This window comes from Meriones unguiculatus, chromosome X, assembly GCF_030254825.1.
Source record: "Meriones unguiculatus strain TT.TT164.6M chromosome X, Bangor_MerUng_6.1, whole genome shotgun sequence".
Lineage (NCBI taxonomy): Eukaryota > Metazoa > Chordata > Mammalia > Rodentia > Muridae > Meriones > Meriones unguiculatus.
In genome coordinates this window covers 95,808,085-95,828,981 of record NC_083369.1, presented here as the reverse complement: position 1 = coordinate 95,828,981, position 20,897 = coordinate 95,808,085, and the positions used below count along the sequence as shown (strand labels likewise).

Here is a 20,897-nt window from a genome sequence, read left to right as displayed (position 1 = left end):
GCCAGAGTGCCGAGCACGCCGTCCAAGAACGTGCACAGTGCTGTGGACCTTTTGTCCCTCGGCCCCTTTTCTCCACTTGGTCTCAGCTTGAGAGTAGAGGCGACGGACCACCACCAGCCCCACCTCAGCAGCTGCAAACCAGCCCAGCTCCGCTCGCCGACCCCCAGCGCCCTCTAGATTCCCCGCGCCCTCCAGTCCAACCGTGACGTTGCGGGCTCTGCGCGCATGCGCCACTGGGAGCGCTTTTTTATTTTCTTTCTCCCCCCTCCTCCCCTTGCTCCGCCTCCTTCCGCGGTCCCCGCCTCCAACGGGCTGGAGTGGGCGGGGCCTGGGGGCTGAATTCTAGCTGTCGCGCGGGCCGGAGGAGAGGAGGGTCCGCGGCGGGCGGCAGCTGAGGCTGAGGCTGAGGCTGAGGGGAGGAGCCAAAGGCAGCGGTCGCGGCTCCCGCCCGGGCTGAGAGGCTCATCCCGCGAAGCCCCCTCCCACACTCAGGCGGGCGGCGGCGGGAGGAGGAGGAGAAGGAGGGAGCGTCTCTGCCGCCGCCTCCTGCTCCCCAGCGCCTAGCAGCCGCCACCACCTCCCTTCGCGACGATCCTCCCTCCATGGTGCTGTCGCGGCCCCCCCTGTAGCCTGAGCTGCCCCGCGCCGGAGCCGGAGTCGGAGCCGGTCTCGGGCAGAGGGAGCGGTCGCGGCCTCGCGGCCCGCGCGGGGCTGACGGAGCGGAGAGTGCGACGCCTCGCGCTCCCCGAGGGTCCACACGGCCGGCGGCGCGGCCGCGAGCGACAGCGCCAGGAGCAGCAGCAGCAGCAGCAGCGGGCGGGCGGGCAGGCGGGCAGGCGGGCGGCGCCGGGCCCCGGGCCGCCCTCACTCCCACGCCCCGGCCCCGCCGCCGGAGCCAGGGCGGCAGCCGGCAGGAAAGGGGCTGCGGTCTCCCGGCCTCGCGGCTCCGGTTGAGCTTCCTCAGCGCTGAGGGCTTGCGGGTCCAGAAGGGGAGGACTCGAGCCGGGAGCCGGGCGCTGAGCTCTTGGGCGCCCCCAACCCAGTTTTCTGAACCCTCCACGCTGCGGCCGCTGTCCCCTCTGGACCATGGCCGACGACGACGTGCTGTTCGAGGATGTGTACGAGCTGTGCGAGGTGATCGGCAAGTGAGTCTCCACGCGAGGGAGCGAGAGTGTGGAAAAATGCATTTCAGCGATGCCCCGGGCCTCCCGCACCCTCTCCGTGCCTGCCCCCTACCCTTTCTCCCTCCTCTCTGCCTCCCTCGTCCTCTTCACCCTGGAGTATTTATAGATGTGTACCTGGACCTCCTGCCAGGAGGGGTTCTGGGGAGCCTTCTCGGCCATCCGTGGAGGCCAGTGAGCCCGGGTCGGCCACCCCATAAGGCGTGGGGCGGACTGCCTGCGTTTTCTCTGATGGTTATACAAGGACGTGGCAGGACCGATTTTATAGTTGCTTCCTGGGAACAGTTGGGGTTATTGTTACCTCTCCTGTATCATAGACCTTTCACAAAAAGAGCAGCCTGCATTTCGTGTGGAGAGAGCGAGAGCGTCCAGGGTTTTTTAATTGTGGGGTGTGTGTCTATTGTGCCAGGATATTAGACAGATGCCTTTGTGTTCACCCCATGCCCGGATTTAAGAGGGTCATAGAAGACGGGTGCGTCCAGTTTCAGCAAATTGTTCACCTGCCGAAGACGAACGTAGAAAGAGTTAGGGGCACCCAAAATTTTAATGCCTCGTTATGCAATGACTGTACAATCAGTGCTCGAGGCTCCCTTCCACTGTCGTTGGGATGGTGGTTAGCGTGGTGGAGCAGTCTGCTTTGAGTCACCGGGCTGGTCTAGATTATAGAACTGACAGTCCAAATGCTCATCCTTTCATCTGTGTTGTATAATTACACTAGGGAAAAGCAGGGAATCAGATTAATCACAGGACTGATTGAGAATTAAATCTGCAGTTCCTCATCTAATTGTCCAGTCCTGAAATCTGTTTTGAATTGTTTCCTTTTCATTCTTGTCAAACAGTATTCCAAGTGCACAATCCTGCTAATTTGCTTGTGAGGGAAATGCTGGCAATCTGAAGTTGATTTCCTAGCTCAGCGTGTATTCTCAGGCTTTGGAAGTTGAGATAAGGTTTAAGAGCGATTTCTGCTTATTTAATAGGGCTCGTTAGATAGCTGGTGTTAGGATAATTTACCTCTTTTTTGGAAGCGGTGCTTTATTGTTTATTTTAAGGTTCACAGTTGGGAAATGAAAGCAAGACAGAGCAGTTGCCTCTACCTCTTTTAAGTTGTCTGCAATATACTCAGTTTCAATTTTTTGAGTATTGGCAACTCATTTTTTTTCCATATTGTGGTATTACAGTGCTGCTCACACAGTGAAATTGTGAGTAGAGCTTGCAACACTCTTTTCTTAGACCCAAATGCTTCGAGGACACATCACTCCTTGCCCCATTGTTCAATGACCAGCCTATCTGTTAGGAGGATGTCCAAATGTGTCTGGTGTAGTCTTTATGGATGTGCCTAGAGCAGTGCTGTCCAAAAGCTAGTTTAATTAGAGCCACATGTATTTGTAATTTTCTAGTAGCCACCTTAGAAAGATTTCAAACAAAAGGTGCAATTTTAGCAAAATATTTATGCAATACATTATATTTAAGTTAGTGATTTCAGCCTGAAAAAATTTGCAGTACTGTGCATCTTTTCACACTAAGCCATTGAAATCCAATGTGTATTTTATACTAACATCACATCTCAATTTTGACGCTAAGCTAAATTTTCACCAGAAGTACTTCATCTGTATTTAGGTCTCATAAAATTTACATGTGCAGAAAAAGTAGATTCACATACTCAAGTTGTTCCAAACATACATAAAAGTTTTCCAGTAACTGACTTTGCTATTTCTAAATTTTAATCAATTAAACAGAATGCAAATTTTATTGCCTCAATTAGATTAGCCACATTTCAAGTGTTTAATAGCCGGAGCCAACTGCCACATTTCTAGACAGAAAAATACCAAAACTCTCTGTAATTTCTTCATTGTTAAGAGCACACAAAGAAGGAAAATGAGATGTTTCTCAAAAAAAAAAAAAAAAAAAACTAACCAAATGATCATGAGAGTGAGTGGTGTTTGTTATATCTTAGGTTATAGAGCTGTTATAAGTGAGCCTGAAGTTGATCATTGGAAAATGTGGGATTAAGATGCTTTACATATATTACAATGATGGAAATTGCCGTCATTGAATCAATTTTGGTGACTGGTTGTGATTACTTCAAGTCTGAAAGAATGACAGCGTGGATTTCAAAAATTGGTCAGTCTCTTGTTAGCAGTCTGTATTGTGCTGATCTAAAACAGAAAATCTTCCAGAAGACACCTCTGTTAGAATGAAGTTTATCTATTCTGTTGTTCTGCAGCTGCATTTTGACGAAGAGCAAGCTAATTGTGAGATGCTAGGGAGTCAGGAGTTGCCTGCACTACTGTGAACTGTAAAATTGCATTCCTATCCTACAAAATCAGACTTGGTTGGTGTCATTTATAAAATGCCATTCCTTAAAATAATCAATCCAAGATAGCCTTAGTGTGAAAGAATGTAATGATGGTATTCCTCACCCTGTGCAAAGGTTGATGGTTTCTCCAGTAAATTGTGTCAGTATATATTGATCCTGAAATGGAAATTTATTTGAGTTTTTTTTTGCAGCCACCTTGACAGCATACATTTAAACTTAGAAATTTGTTCAATTATGAGGTTAAACAGAAAGACACTGCAGATCATCATTTATCCTGAAAATCTTTTTGTTGATGTCTATTCAGAGTCTATAGAATTTTGATTTTCTTTTGTATCAAATTAGTATCACAAATTGTGTTGACACCACAATCTCTTACTACTTTTAAATTTTCACTAAGGCTGTTTAAAGAAGATTTCAGTTTTCAAGACATTTTGCTCACTCACTCCTCTGCCTACCCATCCACCTTCTCATTCATCCTCTATGAGCTAGGCTTTACTTGGTGGTGTAAAAGAATTTTCAAGTTGATTGATTGACTGAGTTAGGGTCTCATGAATGTAGCCTTGGGTGGCATAGAGTCTTTATGTAGCTGGGGCTGCTCTTGAACTCAGAGATCTACCTATCAGCCTTTTAAGCCCTGGAATTAAAGAAGTATGCAATCATACCTGATTTAAAATTCCAGTGGAATTTGGACCCCTTAGCTGTCTTTTTCTTGGTTATGAACATGACTTAAGGTAAGGAGGTTTGAAGGGAGATTGCTATTTGGAATGTATTTTCTTTGTAGTTGTTGAAACCTTTATTCTTGTTAAAGCTGTTTTTGAAAGAATCATATATCTTAATTATAACGATTGATAAGATGCCATTTAAAAACTTTAAGACACAGTCTGTGTTCTTTTTTCTTTTTTGAAAGTTGCAGAAACTCTTCAATGACTTTGGTTTCCATAACGCTTTTAATATAACATCTTTCAAGTTATTGGAGAAAATTCAATTATAGTTCCAGACATTTTTTTTGAGATAAGGTCTCACTATATGATTTGTAGACCAGGCTGGCATCAAACTCATAGATATCCACCTGCATCTGCTTCTGCTTCTGCCTTCCACGTGCTGAGATTAATTATATAGTATTACCACACCCATCTAGTCCCCAAACCTTTTGCCTTAACAAATTTAGCAATTACTGGAAAGAAAAGGTATTATGCAAATACAAGGTAATGACAAATTTTTGTAATAACCACTTACTGTCCCTTCTGAGGATTAATAGTCTTATAGATAAATGTAAAACTAGTAATACTATATGAAATGAGTTTTAAAATAGCTCCTTTAAATGAAAACATTAAAAACTGTGGTCTTTCTGGTATAAGCAGTGTCTTAGGCAGCGGATCACACAATGTACAGTTTTTATGTTGTGTAGGCCGAATATTTGTCCTGGATTTTAGAGTGTTCAGAAACCTGGAACTTCTGGCTGTCCTGCTTTGCTAAGGTATATACTGAAATTGGAATGAGGAAGCGTGACCCTTGCTTACGGATGAAATGCAAGTTTGCCAGGCATGCCCTATTTGCTCACTCTGAGAGCACTTATCATATTTAATTACAGTTACTTATTTATGGTCTCTCTACCTAGCTAATAAGTAGCTTCTTGGAGGTAGGGAAATATATAACATCTTTCTCCATCGCTAAACACACTGCCTGTAATGTAATAGTCACCCATTAGCCTTAGAATAAATTGAGTAGTTTTAATAAAATCTCATTAAAAGGAAAAAATTGTATTTATCAATTTTGGAGTAATTATTGTCCCAAAAGGCTGACTTAGTTTAAAGTACTGGTGCTTTACCTGCCTTCATATTAGAAGTGTCAGGGAGCTTTTTTGCAAAGATCAGTTCCAGGGGCCTGTGACAGAACAGTGTAATGCAGAATTCTAGGACATGGTTACAGGTATTTTGTAAAACTAAATGAATCTTGCGTAAAGAATTACTGTTTTAAAACTTAGCTGTTGAATGGAGGATTCTGAGAGAAGCTTTTCAGAAGATTAAAATTTTACAAAGTAGAATAAATATGTTTAATGTATTTAAGCTACCAGATCGAAACATGGATTTTTATCTTCTATGCATTTATGTCTCTGAGCCTGTTGTGTAAGAATTTAGTTTCATCCTGTGTTTGGCTTTAGTTTCCTGGGCCTTTTAAGATTCACATTGATTTATGACACTCATCTAATGTTAACATGGTGATTGTCTGATGTTTGGAAGAACACAAAACAAGGATTGCTTCAATAACCATTGATGATAGCTTTCTACTACAGTGGCTTAATTTAATAAGAAATTTATTAGTTTAGTATGGATTGTTTGTATACACTTTATTAAAGAGAATGGTTAAGTTACTTATGTACTTTAAGTTTATACTTGTGACTACAATAATGCAGTTTGCCAGTGAATTGAGTTAAATGCAGTCTTACATAAATACTGGATTAATAATATATAAAATATATAATTAAGGAAAAATCACCTGTACTGATTTGTCCTAATCACTCTGGCTTTCCCATGTATTTATTATCTCAGTGACTTGGAGTTCTAGTACCTCAAGGGAATGTTACATCATGCAGAAGAATCTTCCTGAAAATTTAAGTAGACATTGTACATAAACTAGTTTTTACTGTTAAGAAAAGGTCACGTGTAAGTCTGAATGATTTGAAAATTTTTCCCAAAGCAAGTAGTGTCACAGGAGAGGAGAACATGATCACAGTGATAGCCATGTAGCAAGGTAAACAGCAAACAGTCACCAGCTTCATTTCTAAGAATGTAGGTAACTACAGCACTTGAGATTTAACTGCTTTTCCACCAAAAACAACCTGCAGAATTTTGAGACAAGGAAAGTAAGGTCAATTTCTGAGCAGTTGATTTTGGGTCGGTCCCTCTTGGGGGGAAAATGAACTCTTTAGTTAGTCTATATATATATATCTCTTTATGCATATTTTTACCAAATGCTTTAGGAGTTGCCATTTGCAACATCTTCCTAAGTTTTTCATGTAAACCCCCTTAACTTCCATAATGGTGACATGATTCATGTGTAATTCAAAATGCACAGTTCACATTCTTCCATGTTTTTCTTGTATATACAGGCTTCATATCATGAACTGTATTTCTAATTTCCATAAATTGTGCTCTTAGATATTTCCTTTACATCGAAAGTTCTTGCATCTCTATGACTATGATCAGTAATAGAAACAGGTATATCATATTGCTTTGAGATTGTGCTCAAATGGCTGCCTTTTTGCAAATGTTTTCATACTTTAAACTATGTTTAAAGGAACTTTGACAGAGTAACTTTTAAAATTAAAAATATTTTATAATCTGATGATCACTTTGCAAAGGACATTGACTCACTGTCTAATATTAGGCATTTTACATTTATCATCTCATTTAATTCTAACCTTTTTACAGAGAATACTGAGCTCAAGAGATAATGAGGAGTAATCTGGCCGACATCACATGGGATTCTGTCCACTTCTAAAGATTATTTCTTTCGTCCACATTCTACTGGTGATTCAGGTTGTGGAACAAACAAATGAACAAACAAAAAAAAACATTGCAGTTCTTTAAAATAAGGCTAATTTTCACTTTTAAAATTGATTACTGTAAAAGATGAATTTTTTTTTTTTTTACTTTCCAGTTACATTTCTTTGATAGAATATGCTAGTCCTTCCCTCATTGCTTTTTTCCTCTGCTCTGTGACAGTGATTCTCAACCTGTGGGTCACCACCCACTCATTTGGTCAGATGTCCCTTTCAGTCAGATGAATGTTTCATAAGGGTCACATATCACGTATACTACATATTACATATTTAAGTTACAATCCATAACAGCAAAATTGCAGTTATGAAGTAGCAACAAAAACGTTATGGCGGGGGTCAGCACAACATGAGGAACTATATTAAAGGGTTGCAGTATTAACAAGGTTGAGAAACACTACTCTATGATGAGATATTAGCATTTGTTACCAAACTAACTGATAATCCGTATTTTCTTCAATAGTAGAAATAAGGAATCTTGACCATCTATCTAAAATATAATTAGTTTTGGAATGTTCTCCATCCCTTTTACTCTACAAGTTTCCCCCACCCCCGACTAATTATTCTAAGTGTCTAAATCAGAAATACTGAGGTTTTCAGAGATAGGCATTAGCTGGAAGGCAGGGTGGACAAGTTTCTTATGTCCTGTGATAAATAACTGAATTGCATTTGACTTTGAAAACATGTCCTAAACTACAGCTTTTGAATCTGTCTCAGCTGCTAGCACTGTTCGCAAAGTAGCTTTTTGTAGTGCAGGTACCTGTCACCAGCAACCAAGCTGATAGGATGTTCTGCTTTTACATTTTAGAGCTTCTATTTTAGTTGCAGTTTATAATACAGGTTTCTTTTTCATTGTATTTGTGTTTTATAGTGTTTTATTACTGGCTTTATGCAAAATAATTTGGCTTTCCAGAAATGATGCTATTTCCATTCTCCAGCTTGTATATGACCATGAATTCAATGAAAGCCTTTCATTGAGTGACAAAGTAAATATTTTGTAACTATTTGATGCTTTTAAAATTTTACTTTAAGTTCTTGGCATTTATCATACTAATACTGTTTCCTAAATTATTCGACTAGAGAGATCTTAATTCTTTCAAGGATTTTTGTCCTTGGATAGTGCTAGTATGCTCCCCCTCCTTTCCTTTCTCATCTTCTTTCTCTCACCTTCTGAATTTGTTCATTGGCTCTTTTAGTGGCTTTATAATGAATGTGGATGCACTCACAATAGAAGATGCTTATTTTATTGTAGTTAAACCAATATATATTTTGTATCTAAGTATATATTTTTTTAATTTCATCTTCTTGTGTTCTAATTATTGGGTTCATGTACATTTTTTTACCAAAATTTTTAATTTCTTTTAGTATGCTTTTTTTAGCTTTATAACCATTATAGTGACTATTTTAATCACGTACAGTAAGTGATTCATTCTTATATTTATGGTTGTGAGTCTAGCCTTTAATGGCTGAGCCCTCTCTCTAGCCTGTGATTCATTCTTATATTCATTCTCATCCTCCTTCCTCCATTATTTCTTGTCTCTCCTTATGGTTTATTCTTCAAACTACACTATATTGTTTGACATGGTGGGGCACACCTATAATTCTAGCACTTGAGAAATAGAGACAGGAGGAACAGGAGTTTAAGACTAGTCTCAGCTACATACACATTTGAGGCCAGCCTGGGCTACATGAGATCCTGTCTCAAAATGAGACACACATGCACAATGTTGAATATGTATTTTAGTGTAGGTCAGTCTAAAATAGAATTATTGTCATTTGTCCTGGTTCATTTCTGTCTCTGTGACACAAACTAATCTGCAAAGAGGGAACCACAATTAAGGGAGTGCCTTCGTCATATTGGCCTGTAGGAATTTCTGTCAGGTACTTTCTTGACTAATGATTAATGAGAGATGGGTGGTGCCCTTCCTGGCAGGGTGGTGCCATCCCTGGGCAGGTGGTCTTGGATTGTATAAGAAAGCAAGCTGAGTAAGACATGGATAGTAAGTCAGTAAACAGCTTTTCTTTATGGTTCCTGCTTCTTCTCCTGTTTGAGTTCCTCCCTGGCTTCCCTCAATGATTGACTGTGATTGGGACATGTAAGCCAAATAAATGCTTTCCTCCCCAAAGTTTGTTTTGGTCAGTGTTTTATTGCAGCAAACAGTTACAGAGGTCTCTACCCCTGTTGTGGTATGCAGATAGCCATTATGTCATTGCTGTTTCATGCATTACATTTGCGCTTTAAAGAAACATAGATTTTCAGCCTTCCTTTTTATCGTAATTGTTTTCCCTGAATGTATGATTCTACTGCTTTGTGGCTTATAAGGCAGCCTCCTAAGATCTGATCTGGTAACCTTTGGTTGCAATGGAATCATGATATCTGCTTCACAAGCTATTTGCATAGATTAGTGATCATAAAGTGCAGCATAAGTTTTTTATTTGTAGAATGTCTTTGCCATACTCTAATTTCTAATTTTAATATAAAATTTATGCAATTTTGTACATAAGTTTCAACAATTTTTAGATGTGTACTTTTTCAGTGCCAAATACATGCTCTGTTACATAAGTTATATATTGAAATGAAGATATTTTTCCTACAGTGTAGGTAAAATATTAGTGATGCTAGCATTCATTCATTCATTCATTTGTAGCTTTGAAGCCACTGGCAAATTAGTTAACATCTGATCATTACTTTGCCTGTAAAATGAAAATGGTAGTATAGTCTTCTGAAAGGGGTTGTGAGAATTAAATAATACAATCTTTGGAAATGTCTACAGGTTTTTGTTTTAGTTACATCATTATTATTAATTAATTATTATTGTTATTCAGCAAACACTGAATTTTCCAGCCTCAAGGAACTCTCTATCAATAAAAGAGACATGATTAAATCTAGACTGTTTTACACTCTTGATAAGGCAAGAGTCACAGCTGACTTTTTCACATTACTGTCTGTTCATAGTTCTTTAACCAGCATGCAGAAAAAGCCATCAGTAGTTGTTGAATGAATATATTAAGTTAGAAATCCAGAGACAGTGTAACCACCTAGCAGGAAAATAAAGTTGAAGAAATCTTTGTAGCAGACATGACACTTGAAGGGTTTGTTAGTCTTCTCCTTGGGTAATTTTTAAAATCTTAGGTCTGTTTCCTCATTTCTGAAAAGAAGTAGAAAAATTCAGGTAGAGGAACTCCAACAACTCTTAGGAATATAAAAAAATACTCGAGCACCTAGTGTCTTTTTAAGAAAAGAATGTTATATACTAGGAAAGATATCCTTTGAGTCTATGGGTTTTCATAATTTATTTGTAAGCTTGTCCTGGGTTGTGGTTTTACAGTGCTGTAAAAATCTCCAAAGATTTTGTTAAAAGATAGTTTTATATCACCTTTTGATACATTTGGACATTTGATATAATTAATTGTTTACAATTTGAGACTGTGATGAAGAAAAGGAAAATCTAGGGCTGGCGATTGAGATGACTCAGAGGTTAAAGACACTTGCCACCAGCCTGACTACTTGAGTTTGATTCCTGCTGAGCCTCATATGGCAGAAGGAGAGAACCAATACCTGCAGGTTGTTCTCTGGTGTGTGTATGTTTATACATATAATACCAATTGTGCCAGTATTTTTAAAAGAAAAGGAAAATCCTGGAATGCATATTTAAGAATTACACAAGTTTTGTTAAATTTATAGTGCAATAGTTTCCAAAATTTTGTTATAACAGCAATTTCCATATCTTAACTGAGGGCTAGTGAGACAGAAAACCTCCCACATTGTAGTCTCTGTGAAAGATTAGGCACTGACTCTAAAGTACCTAAATGCACACTCTGTAGAATGATCACCATGCTAGAAGGGGTGGTCTACTTAGACTACTTCTGTGGATACAGGTTGACTTCAGAGGATAGCGAAAGGTATCTTTTCCTATGATCCTTGAACAATGTTATTTATATTGTATCATTTAGGTTAGAAGTTTTGCTGATTCTGCCGTTCTCTCTTAAACCATTAGTTTAAAAAGAGAAATGTCTGATTTTATTTGTATATGAATAACTTCCTATCCTCTGCTTAGGCTTAATATTATATTCATTAGGCCTTAGTCCTAGCAGTATAATGTGACATTAAATTTGAGATTATCCTTTATTTTTTTTTTCTGAGATAGGATCTCAATTGTGTAGGCCAGGCTGGCCTCACTCAAAGACATCCATATGCCTCTGCCTCCTGATTTTTGGGTTAAAGGCATGGGGTACCATGACTACTTTGATATTACCTTGTTTTAAAATTATTTACCTTTATGAGTAGCCATGTGAGAGCTGGCAACTGGACCACAGTCCTCTGCAGGAATAGGATGTGCCCTTAACCACTGAGCCATCACACTAGCATGGTTATCTTCTTAATATTTTCTTTTAAATTAAGTTATTTGTAGAGTAATTAGATGCTTGTAAAACAAACTAAGAACATTCTTAATTATATTTCACATGAATTTGAAAAAATCATTACTAGACTATTTAAATAACAGGTCAGATTGAGAATATAATTATCTCACACTATAATCAACATTTTTTTAAAAACGTGCTAAGATGTAGAGGAATAAAACCCATTACAAACCATACATGTAAAGCATGCTGGTTTTTTTTTTTTTTTTTTCTTTAAAAAGATTTCTCCCAATGGACAGATCTACAAAACTCTTGCACCTGGGGCTCGGGAACATAGAGGAAGGGGGCAGAAGGTGTGAAAAAACTGTAAAAGCCATGTAATTTGAGAATTGAAAGAGCCAAAGACTATTGAGGTCGTGTCTCCTAGTAATAGCAGAAGCTAAACTCTTAAAGTCTCACCAACATGAGTACCCAAATGTGAGCTGAACAAGCATGCCAAACTAGATGCCTCAACCCTACACAAAGAACTGTATGCAACCGAGAAAAGCTGGGAGTAGGGGAGGTGGTTTCCCAGAGAAGAACATGCAATTGGTTATTCAGTACTAAACAGTCAGTCCTGAAAACATAAATACATGCAGCAGTGTACAGACTGAATACATTTTATTTAGGAATATATATGTGTATATATAATATATATGCATACAATAACAGTGAGGAAAAAAGGCCGCAGATTTGAAGGAGAGTAAGGAGGGGTATGTGGGAGGGTTTGGATGGCGAAAGGGAATGGAGAAATGTAATTATAATCTCAAAAAATTAAAAAGATTTCTCTCATGGCTATTAAACTAATCTGTGTAAACGTTAATTCATGTGAAAATGTTTTGTTATTATCATTGCAGAAAAAGCCTGGAAATTTGAAGAGGAAACATTCAAGGCTTGCTGCTACACATTTTAGATTATCAACATTAATGTTTCTCCCATGGCTGAATGTTAACATTATACTGCTGGATCATGCTACATATTCTGTGACCTACTTGCCCTAAAGGTTTAGTGGGCTTTAAGTTAATACCTGGAACCTCAGTCTTTTTGGTTAGACTTACCTTGGTGGCTTCAGTATTAGGTTTACAAAAACGAGTATGAACTTGATGGCCTTATTAGCACATTTCCCCTCATTCCCATTTCCATTCATTGCTAGACAAAGACAAAGAGAGCTATAATAAGATGGATTTGAAAAAAATGCAATTTAGGAATTGCCAATCCAGGCATGGTGGCTCATTATAGCACTTGAGGATCACTGTAAATTCATGGCTAGTCTAGGCTACAGAGTGAGAACCTCTCTTAAAATGCACCCCTCCAAAAAAGACCAAGAGAAAGAAGTATTTTAAAGAAACTTTATTGAAAAAAAATATTTGTTTGTTTGTTTGACAGGGTCTCCTTGGCTAACCTGATACTCACATGTACACCAGATATGCTTCAGACTCAGTCAACTCCCTAAGCCTCCTGAGTCCTGGGATTAAAATTATTAAACAATAATTCATATGACCTCAGTATTTGGGTTATTTTTCTCTATTTCTTCATCTCATAAAAGAAGACTAGGGAGCTGGAGTAATGGCTTAGAAGTTAAGAGAGCTTGTTGCTCTTGCAGTGGACCCAAGTTCTGTTCCCAGCACTCATGTAGGACATCACACAACTGCCTATAATCCCAGTTCCAGGGGATCCAGTGCTATCTTTTGGTCTCTGTGAGTAACTGTGTGCACATGGCATACATGTACACACAGTCACATATACATGCCCATAAAATAAAAATTTTTTTAAAGGGATAATAATGACTGACCTTACTGGTTTTATGAGATTCTTATGAGCATGATTTTCAAAGGGCTTAAGTTTCCCTACACATTATATCCATTTTGTTGAAATAATACACACCTACTTAGAAATAGGCTTTGTTGAATTTTCTTATTTTGAAAGGATAATTTGCCGTTATAAAAAGTGTGTGTGTATGTGTGTGTGTGGCATGAGTGACCACAGTGGAGGTCAGAGCACAACTTATGTGAGTTGATTCTTTGCTTCTACCATCTTGGTCTCAGTTATCCAACCCAAGTTGTAAGGTTTGGGCAGTGAGTGACTTTGCACACAGCTTTTTTTGGTCCTGCCTTTGTCTTTAAACTGATTTTGTGTTCTTTTTTAATGAGCTTTATATAATACACTTTGCCTCTTAGGTAGGACTTACAACATGTTAGGTCAAAATGTTGATTATATGATGGCAAAGTATGTTTATTTTACTGATGGAACAATAATAAATTTACAGTAAAGTCAAAGCAAAGAGAATTAATTAGCGTGTTGCCCTTTTTATTCTGAAATTGTAAAATTTTGATTGAGTCTTCAAATTTGGAACTTCAAGTGAGGAACATTTGTATCCAATCAGATATGAAGTTAGACTCTTTAATAAATGGCTAGCCTGTAAGGGAGAATTTAGGCATTCTCAAAGTGTAGAACATCTTTTGGCCAGCAGCTGTTCCTAGGAATATGTTAGAAATAAAGATCTCGGTCTCCACATCCCTGCTGCTAGTATAGGCCACCTTCTAGCCAGGTAAGACTTATAGTGGTGATGGGGGAACACCAATCCACCTAAAAAACCTTCGACAAACTTGTACAACCACTTTGGAACTCAATCTGGCCTGGCGGTATCAGTGGGAGGACAACTCTGGGATAAGGGAGGCTCCCAGGAGTCTATGGGGGTGGCCCTAGCTGAGACTTCTAGCAGCAGGGGATATGGAGCCTGAAATTGCCACCTCCTGTAGTCAGGGAGGACTCCTAGTGGAGGAAGGGGGATACAAGCCTACCCATAAAAACCTTTGATCCAAAATGTGTCTTGCTTACAAGAAGTGTCGGGATAAAGATAGAGCAGTGAGTGAAGGAATGTCCAACCAATACCTGTTCCAGCCTGAAACCCATGGGAGAGAGCCAACCCCCACCCCGATACCATTAATGATACTCTGCTGTGCTTTCAGACAGGATCCTAACATGAACCATCCTCTGAGAGGCCTCACCCAGCAGCTGTCCAAATCAGATGCTGAGACTCACAGCCAAGCATTAGGAGGAGCTCGGCAAGGCCTGTGGAAGAGTGGGAGGAATGATGGAAGGACCCAGAGGGGAGAAGGGACACCACAAGAGGACCAACAGAGTCCACTAACCTAGATATATGGGGGCTTGTGAAGATGGACTCACCAACCAAGGAGCATACATGGACTGGACCTAGGTCCCCTACACATGTATAGCTGATAGGCAGTTTAATCTTCCTGTGGGTCCCCTAGTGAGTTGAGCAGGTGCTATTTATGGCATGGACTCTGTTGCCTGCTTTCAATCACTTCCTCCTGTGGCTGCCTTATGTGGCCTCGGTGGATGAGGATGTTCTCAGTCCTGACTAGACTTGGTGAGGTGGGGTGAGTTGGTGGGGGAGGGTGCCCCTTTTCTGAGGAGAAGGGGAGGGGGGAAAGGTGGGGAGAGGGCTTGGTGGAGAGGAGAGAGGGGGCTATGATCGGGGTGTAAAGTAAATATATAAATTAAGAAAATAAGAAAGGAAATGCATATCTTAGGACTCCCCTTGACTCCCCAGATGAGCAGCTAGGGGAAGGAAGCTTCACTATCCCTAGTTTAATAAGTCCTCCAAGGGAATGCTGATGCACACCACATTTTGAGAACTATCCACTTAGAGCTCTCGATCAGTAAATGATGGCTTCTAGACTAAACTGGTTCACTACCTGTTTGTTGTCTGTGGCTGCTTTTTCTGATATAGGCAGGGTTGAGTAGTTGTGCAGGACCATTGCCCACAGAGCCTTACCTATTTATTTGGCCCCGTAAATAAAAGGTCGTTGATCCTTGTTTGAGATTAAGTCTTAGTATTGTTTTTTCTCCCTAATTCTAAAGTGTGAGTAAAAATCATTTGGCAAAAAGCCACATCTACCTTTATACATGACCCTCACATTTCTACAAGGCCAGTCCTCTATCTAATATTAATTTCTTAACTCAATGACTAGACTTTTCAACAAAAATAACATGCTATGTTGCTCTTTCTTTTTTCTGCTTAGTAACAGTACAAACTTTTAATAATGCCATGACCTTTTCTCGCTGATTCCATGCTGGTGTGCCTTGGTATTTCTGTATTCCAGTGTAATCTAACTTAATTGTCTATTGTAATCTTCATTTCTCTTTATTCTTATTGCCTTTTTGTTTTCTTTGGACAAAATCCACTTTGTGACTGCTATGTTTAGAAATCTGTGAGCTGATGGCTGTGCCTGGAGTACTGTTACCCTTGTCCTATAGTGCTGTAGTTTCTTGCATTTCACCAGAATGATTTGAACACATAGATACCAAATATTTTGGATAATCTTCAAGCATTTCTTGGGAGAGTTATTGTTAGCATTTGCACATTCAACCAAGATGTCCATGATTGGGGTGCCATTCTGAATTCCTTTGTACTTAACCATTGTTACAGTGATTGGTGGTCAGCATCACATAAAATATAAAGAGTGATATTAGTACTGTTGTTATTGATAAGCTGGGATGTTTATTGTTTCCCGTATCACTGAAAGGAAACCGATAGGTTTTCTTTTGAAAGAAAATCTCCTGCTCTAATAGCAAAAGCAGAGAAAGTGGTTTTGTTGCAGATGTGATTCCATGCTTGTATTTCTTTTCATTCTATGATTGATGTTTTAAGTTGAAAAATAGGACATAGCTAAATGTTACTGAGCTATCTTACTTGTGAGTTTGTTTCGTTCATGATTTATCCCAGATATGGAGAACACTCAATGAATTTCAGATTGGACATGATTGAATTAGTACTTTTATTGCTTTAGACTTTTCCAGTCAATTTAATTCATACCTTTTGCTCTACTTACTCATCCCAATGGTGAGATACAAAGAGAGAGACATACACACAAAGGTAAGCACACAGAATCTAGCCATTCAGGTCTATTGTCCAAGGAGGCCTATATATCAGATAATTTGGACTTTACTGTTTTCCACAAAACAGTGTTGGAAATGAACTATTTTTAAAATTAAATTATTTATGACAATGACTAAAACATGAACTCTTTAAATGAATGTAGTGTTTATTTTCCCAGCCATTGTAATAGCCACCCATAAGAATCATCTGAACCACTTCATCCTTTCTGTTTTGTCTACCTGAAACAGAGGTCAGGGGTGGGTGATGGTGAAAGTTTGGTAAATTACAATGTGCTTTAGGTAAGAGGAATGCTCTGGTGGTCTTTGCTGTGATGGTCTCTCCTGTGCAGAGGCATCTGGAATAGCCCTACAGATTCCGAAGTGTCAGTATTTTAATGTTATCAGTTTTCTTTCTAGCTTTGGTAGACCATATATTCCAGTAGTTTTGAAGAAGTATTTAGGAGGCAGTACACTTTGAGACCATGTGAATGAATGTTCACTAATGGTCCCCACCAAAGATGTCCATATCCTAATTAATATGTTACCATACGTGGTAAAAGAATATTTGCAAATGTGACTGAGTTAATTGTTTTTGACATCCAAGTACCATGGACTGCTTGGATAAACCCAGTTAAATTATATCGGTCTTTATGAGAGGGAGGCAATATTATCAGAGTCAGTTTAAATAAACATGACAGTGAAACTAATCGGTTTGTAATAATACATTTTAAAGATGTAGAGAATCACAAGCCAAGGAATTCAGCCAGCCTTAGCCAATACCTTTATTTAGACGTGTGACATCTAGAAGGATAAAAGAATAAGTGTGTTTGGGTGTGTGGTAATTCATTATATTAGCAATAAGAAACTATACTACATTATATATACAAATGCCTTTATAATACACTTTGATTGACAGTTTGGTAGATATTATACAATGATAAAAGGGTTAAATCAAGATGGCATTAACAGTTATAAGTATATATTCAACTAATACCAGAATGTCTAAATATACATGGCAAATATTAACATAATGAAGGGAGACATAGATGGCCATATAATAATATCAGTGATTTTTAGTACTCAACTTTCACCAATGGGCAGAGGGAAAATAAGGAAGAACACTATAGACCAAAAAGGCTTAATATCCTATCCAACAATAGCATAATACATTTTATTTGAAGTATATATGGAACATGTACCAGGGTAAGTCACAAAAACGTGTTAACAATTTTAAGATGATTGAAATTATAGCCAGTATCATTCCAACCAAAATGTTCTAAAACTATAAATCAACAACGAGAATAACTGGAAAATTCACAAATATGTGCAGATTAAATGGCATGTTCCTAAACAACTGGTAGAAAGAAAGAAGAAAGAAGAAAGTGAAAAGGGAAATATTTTGCTTCTAATTTGAGACAGATGGAAATGGAAATAAAATATGCTAAAACTTGAAAAATATAACAAAAGCCTATCTATGAATAAAGTTTATGGTGCACACCATCTACATTAGAGGATAGGGAAATGACTCAAGTTGGTAAGTTGCTTTTCTTGCAAGTGTGAGAGCTACAATTCAGATCCCCAAAATCAAAACAAAACAAAACCTCAAATGTGGTCATACATTCCTGCAATCCCTGCACCGGGCAGGCAGAGTCAGAAAGATCCTTGGAACTCACTGGCTATCCAGTGAAGCCAAATATATAAGCTCCAGGTAAAGTGAGAGACTCTGTCTCAAAAAATAATTTGGAGAGCACTGAAGAAATCTGAACATACACACAAACATAAGTCAACATCAAGAAAAAGTAGAGATCACAAATAAACAATTTAACTTTGTGTCTGAAGTAGAAAAATAAAATACTAGGCCCCAAATCAGCAAAATGAAGGTATAAATAAGCAAAAAGTAGGAAATAGAAAATAGAAAAAAATCAACAAAACTAAATTAGGGTTTTTTTAAAGATAAAATCTATAAACATTTAACCAGATATTTAAAAAAAAAAGATGACTCAATTATAAATGAAAAGGGTGTCTTTACAACAGATAAGAGAGAAATAGATAGGATTATAAGAGACTACTATGAGTAGTTATATGGTAACAAATGGAATCACCTGAAGAAATGGATGAATTCTTAGAAAAATATACTTTTCTAAGATTGAATCATAAAGAAATAAAAAACCTGAGCAGACCAATAATGCATAAGGAAATTAAATTTGTAACTAGAAACCTTTCCACTAAGAAAATCCAGGAGGCAAGGTTGGCTTTATTGAGATAAATTCTCCTGAATATTAAAGAAGAGTTAATGTCAGTCATTTGCAGTTCTTAAAAATATGAAGAGGAGGAATGTTTTCAAACTGACTTTATGAGGCAAGCATTATTCTAATGTCAAAATCAAGCTAGGACACTACAAGAAAAGAGAATTACAACCAATATCCCATGATGAACATAACCTGCAAATTCTCCCCAAATATAATCAACCCAAATTTAATATATCAGAAGGGTAATACATCCTTTTGTCAACCTCAAAGGATTTATGGAAAAACTGACTTTTCAAAACAAAGATTTTAATCAGAAATGACAAGATTGCAGTCTCCTATTGTGGGTGTTATGATGGACCATAGGAACCAAGGAGGCAAAAGAAGATGAATGTTTTCTTAAGGCAAAACAAGGAAAGTTACATAATATTTTGAAAGAGTTATTCTTGGTTACAAGGCTCAGTAATTGGGGGGTGGGGGTGTGACAGTCCAAAATTGAACAGAAACCGCTGAGTAGACATCCTTATAGAATTATTTCTTTGTGCAAGTTTGCAATTTTGGCAAGTAGCTGAGAGTTCTACATCTGGATCTTCAGGCAGCAGGAAGAGAGAACAGCACTAAACCTGGGTTGGTCTTTTTAGCTTATCATAAATGAAGGTGATCTTTCAACACCTTTTTAAAGGAGAACAGCACTAATGTCTATTACACCTCCTAGCAGCAGTGTCTTCCTTGGCCATAGTGGTGAGTTACAAATGACACCTTATCTTGGATGCCAGCCACCTCTGAGTAATTTGGTGGTAGTAGGGAAGGAGTACTGAAATAATTTTTAGCACCACAGTTTCTGTATGATTCTACATTTATTGCTATTTTCTTTCTGATGAGTGATGATACTTTCCTTTAATTTTTTTGATATAGTTTCTTTTGATTGTGTGAACATATTTATAATACCTAAGTTAAAACCACCTAAACCCTGGTTGGTGAGATGAGTGGAAAAAAGCACTAGCTGGCAAGCCTGATGATGACCTAGAGTTCAATCCCTAGGACCCACATGGTCAAAGAAAAGAACTAACTGCCTGGTGACAAGATGTCTTGGTGAGTAAAGGTGCTTGCTGTCAAGCCTGATGGCCTGAATTTGATTCTTAGAACCCATATGGTGGAAGGGAAAAGCAAACTTCTACAAGTTGTCTTCTGCATGCACATGTCATACACGTGTAAAAAAAATTAAAAAGAGAACTGAGTCCTACAGTTGTCCTCACACTTCCACACACCTGTTTTAGAATGTTCATATGTGTTTGTATATACATACACGATAAAAAATGGAGTAAAACATTAAAACATAAACTCCGTTAGACCTAACAGTTGGGTCTCATCAGAGCCAATTTCTGCTGGCTACTATTTTCCTCCAGCAATTCCAGCAATTGATTTTGAATAATATATTGTGATAATATTCTATTATGAATATCCAAATGTGGTAGTTATTCTTGTTTTCATTTGGTTCAGTTATTTGCCTGGACTAATTATGTAGTCTTCCTCTCTGGTAGGATGGAGCTACTGAAATCTCTGCTAGAGACTTCTTGTTAGTTGGTTGAGTTTTGTTTTGTCTTATTTTGTTTTGTTTTCTTAGAAAGCTGTGGTCTTCTTTTAGACATGATCTTTGTGGCTCAGGTTATCTTTCCTGTGTAACTGAGACTTATCTCAAGCTCACAGTAGCACTCCTGCCTCAGCCTCTTGAATGCTAGGATTGCAAGCATATGGTATCCTGCCTGCATGAGCATTTTTTTTTCTTAAATTCTTGTTGTTTAAGTCGGTTTTCCTAGGATTGTTCATTGGGCCAGCATAACTTAATGGGTAGCCAGTGATTGGCCAGCTTTTCTTAAACATTTGGAGACAATGAGCCTTACTTTTTTTTTTTTTTTTTTTTTTTTTTTTTTTTTTTTTGGTTAGGGAGAATTTGTACATAGAGTGGGGCATATATTTGAAGTTTAGGTAGTCTATACGTTATTTTAGGGCCTGAAGAGACGGATCGGCAGTTAAGAGCCTGTACTGTTCTTGCAGAAGTCCTAAATTCAATTCTCAGCATCCATGTCTGGCAGTGATCGCTCACAACTACCTGTAACTCCAGCTCTAGAATATCCAAACCCTATTCATGACTCCTTTAGGTGCCTGCATTGATGTGCACATAAACATTTTATGTCTTAAAATAATACATGAAATATTTAAATGTCTGCCTTGACTTGCAGACCAATAGAACCTAGTGAAATAGCTAGATACAAACCCATATAGGACTGGAC

At 38.5% G+C, this 20,897-nt stretch overlaps 1 protein-coding gene across 13 annotated transcripts in view; it reads left to right on the top strand.

Moving 5' to 3' along the window:
- The first annotated feature begins 343 nt into the window (after window positions 1–343).
- Window positions 344–20,897, top strand: part of Cask (calcium/calmodulin dependent serine protein kinase) — a 350,715-nt gene continuing 330,161 nt past the window's right edge. For 8 of the 13 annotated variants that reach the window (XM_060375172.1, XM_060375170.1, XM_060375165.1 and 5 more), the window contains exon 1: window positions 345–1,145. In XM_060375172.1, coding sequence (XP_060231155.1) covers window positions 1,087–1,145 — 59 coding nt within the window. In that variant the 5' untranslated portion in view covers window positions 345–1,086. Of the gene's footprint in view, window positions 1,146–20,897 lie in introns of all 13 variants that reach the window. The other 5 variants (XM_060375163.1, XM_060375171.1, XM_060375166.1 and 2 more) reach the window with 1 other exon arrangement.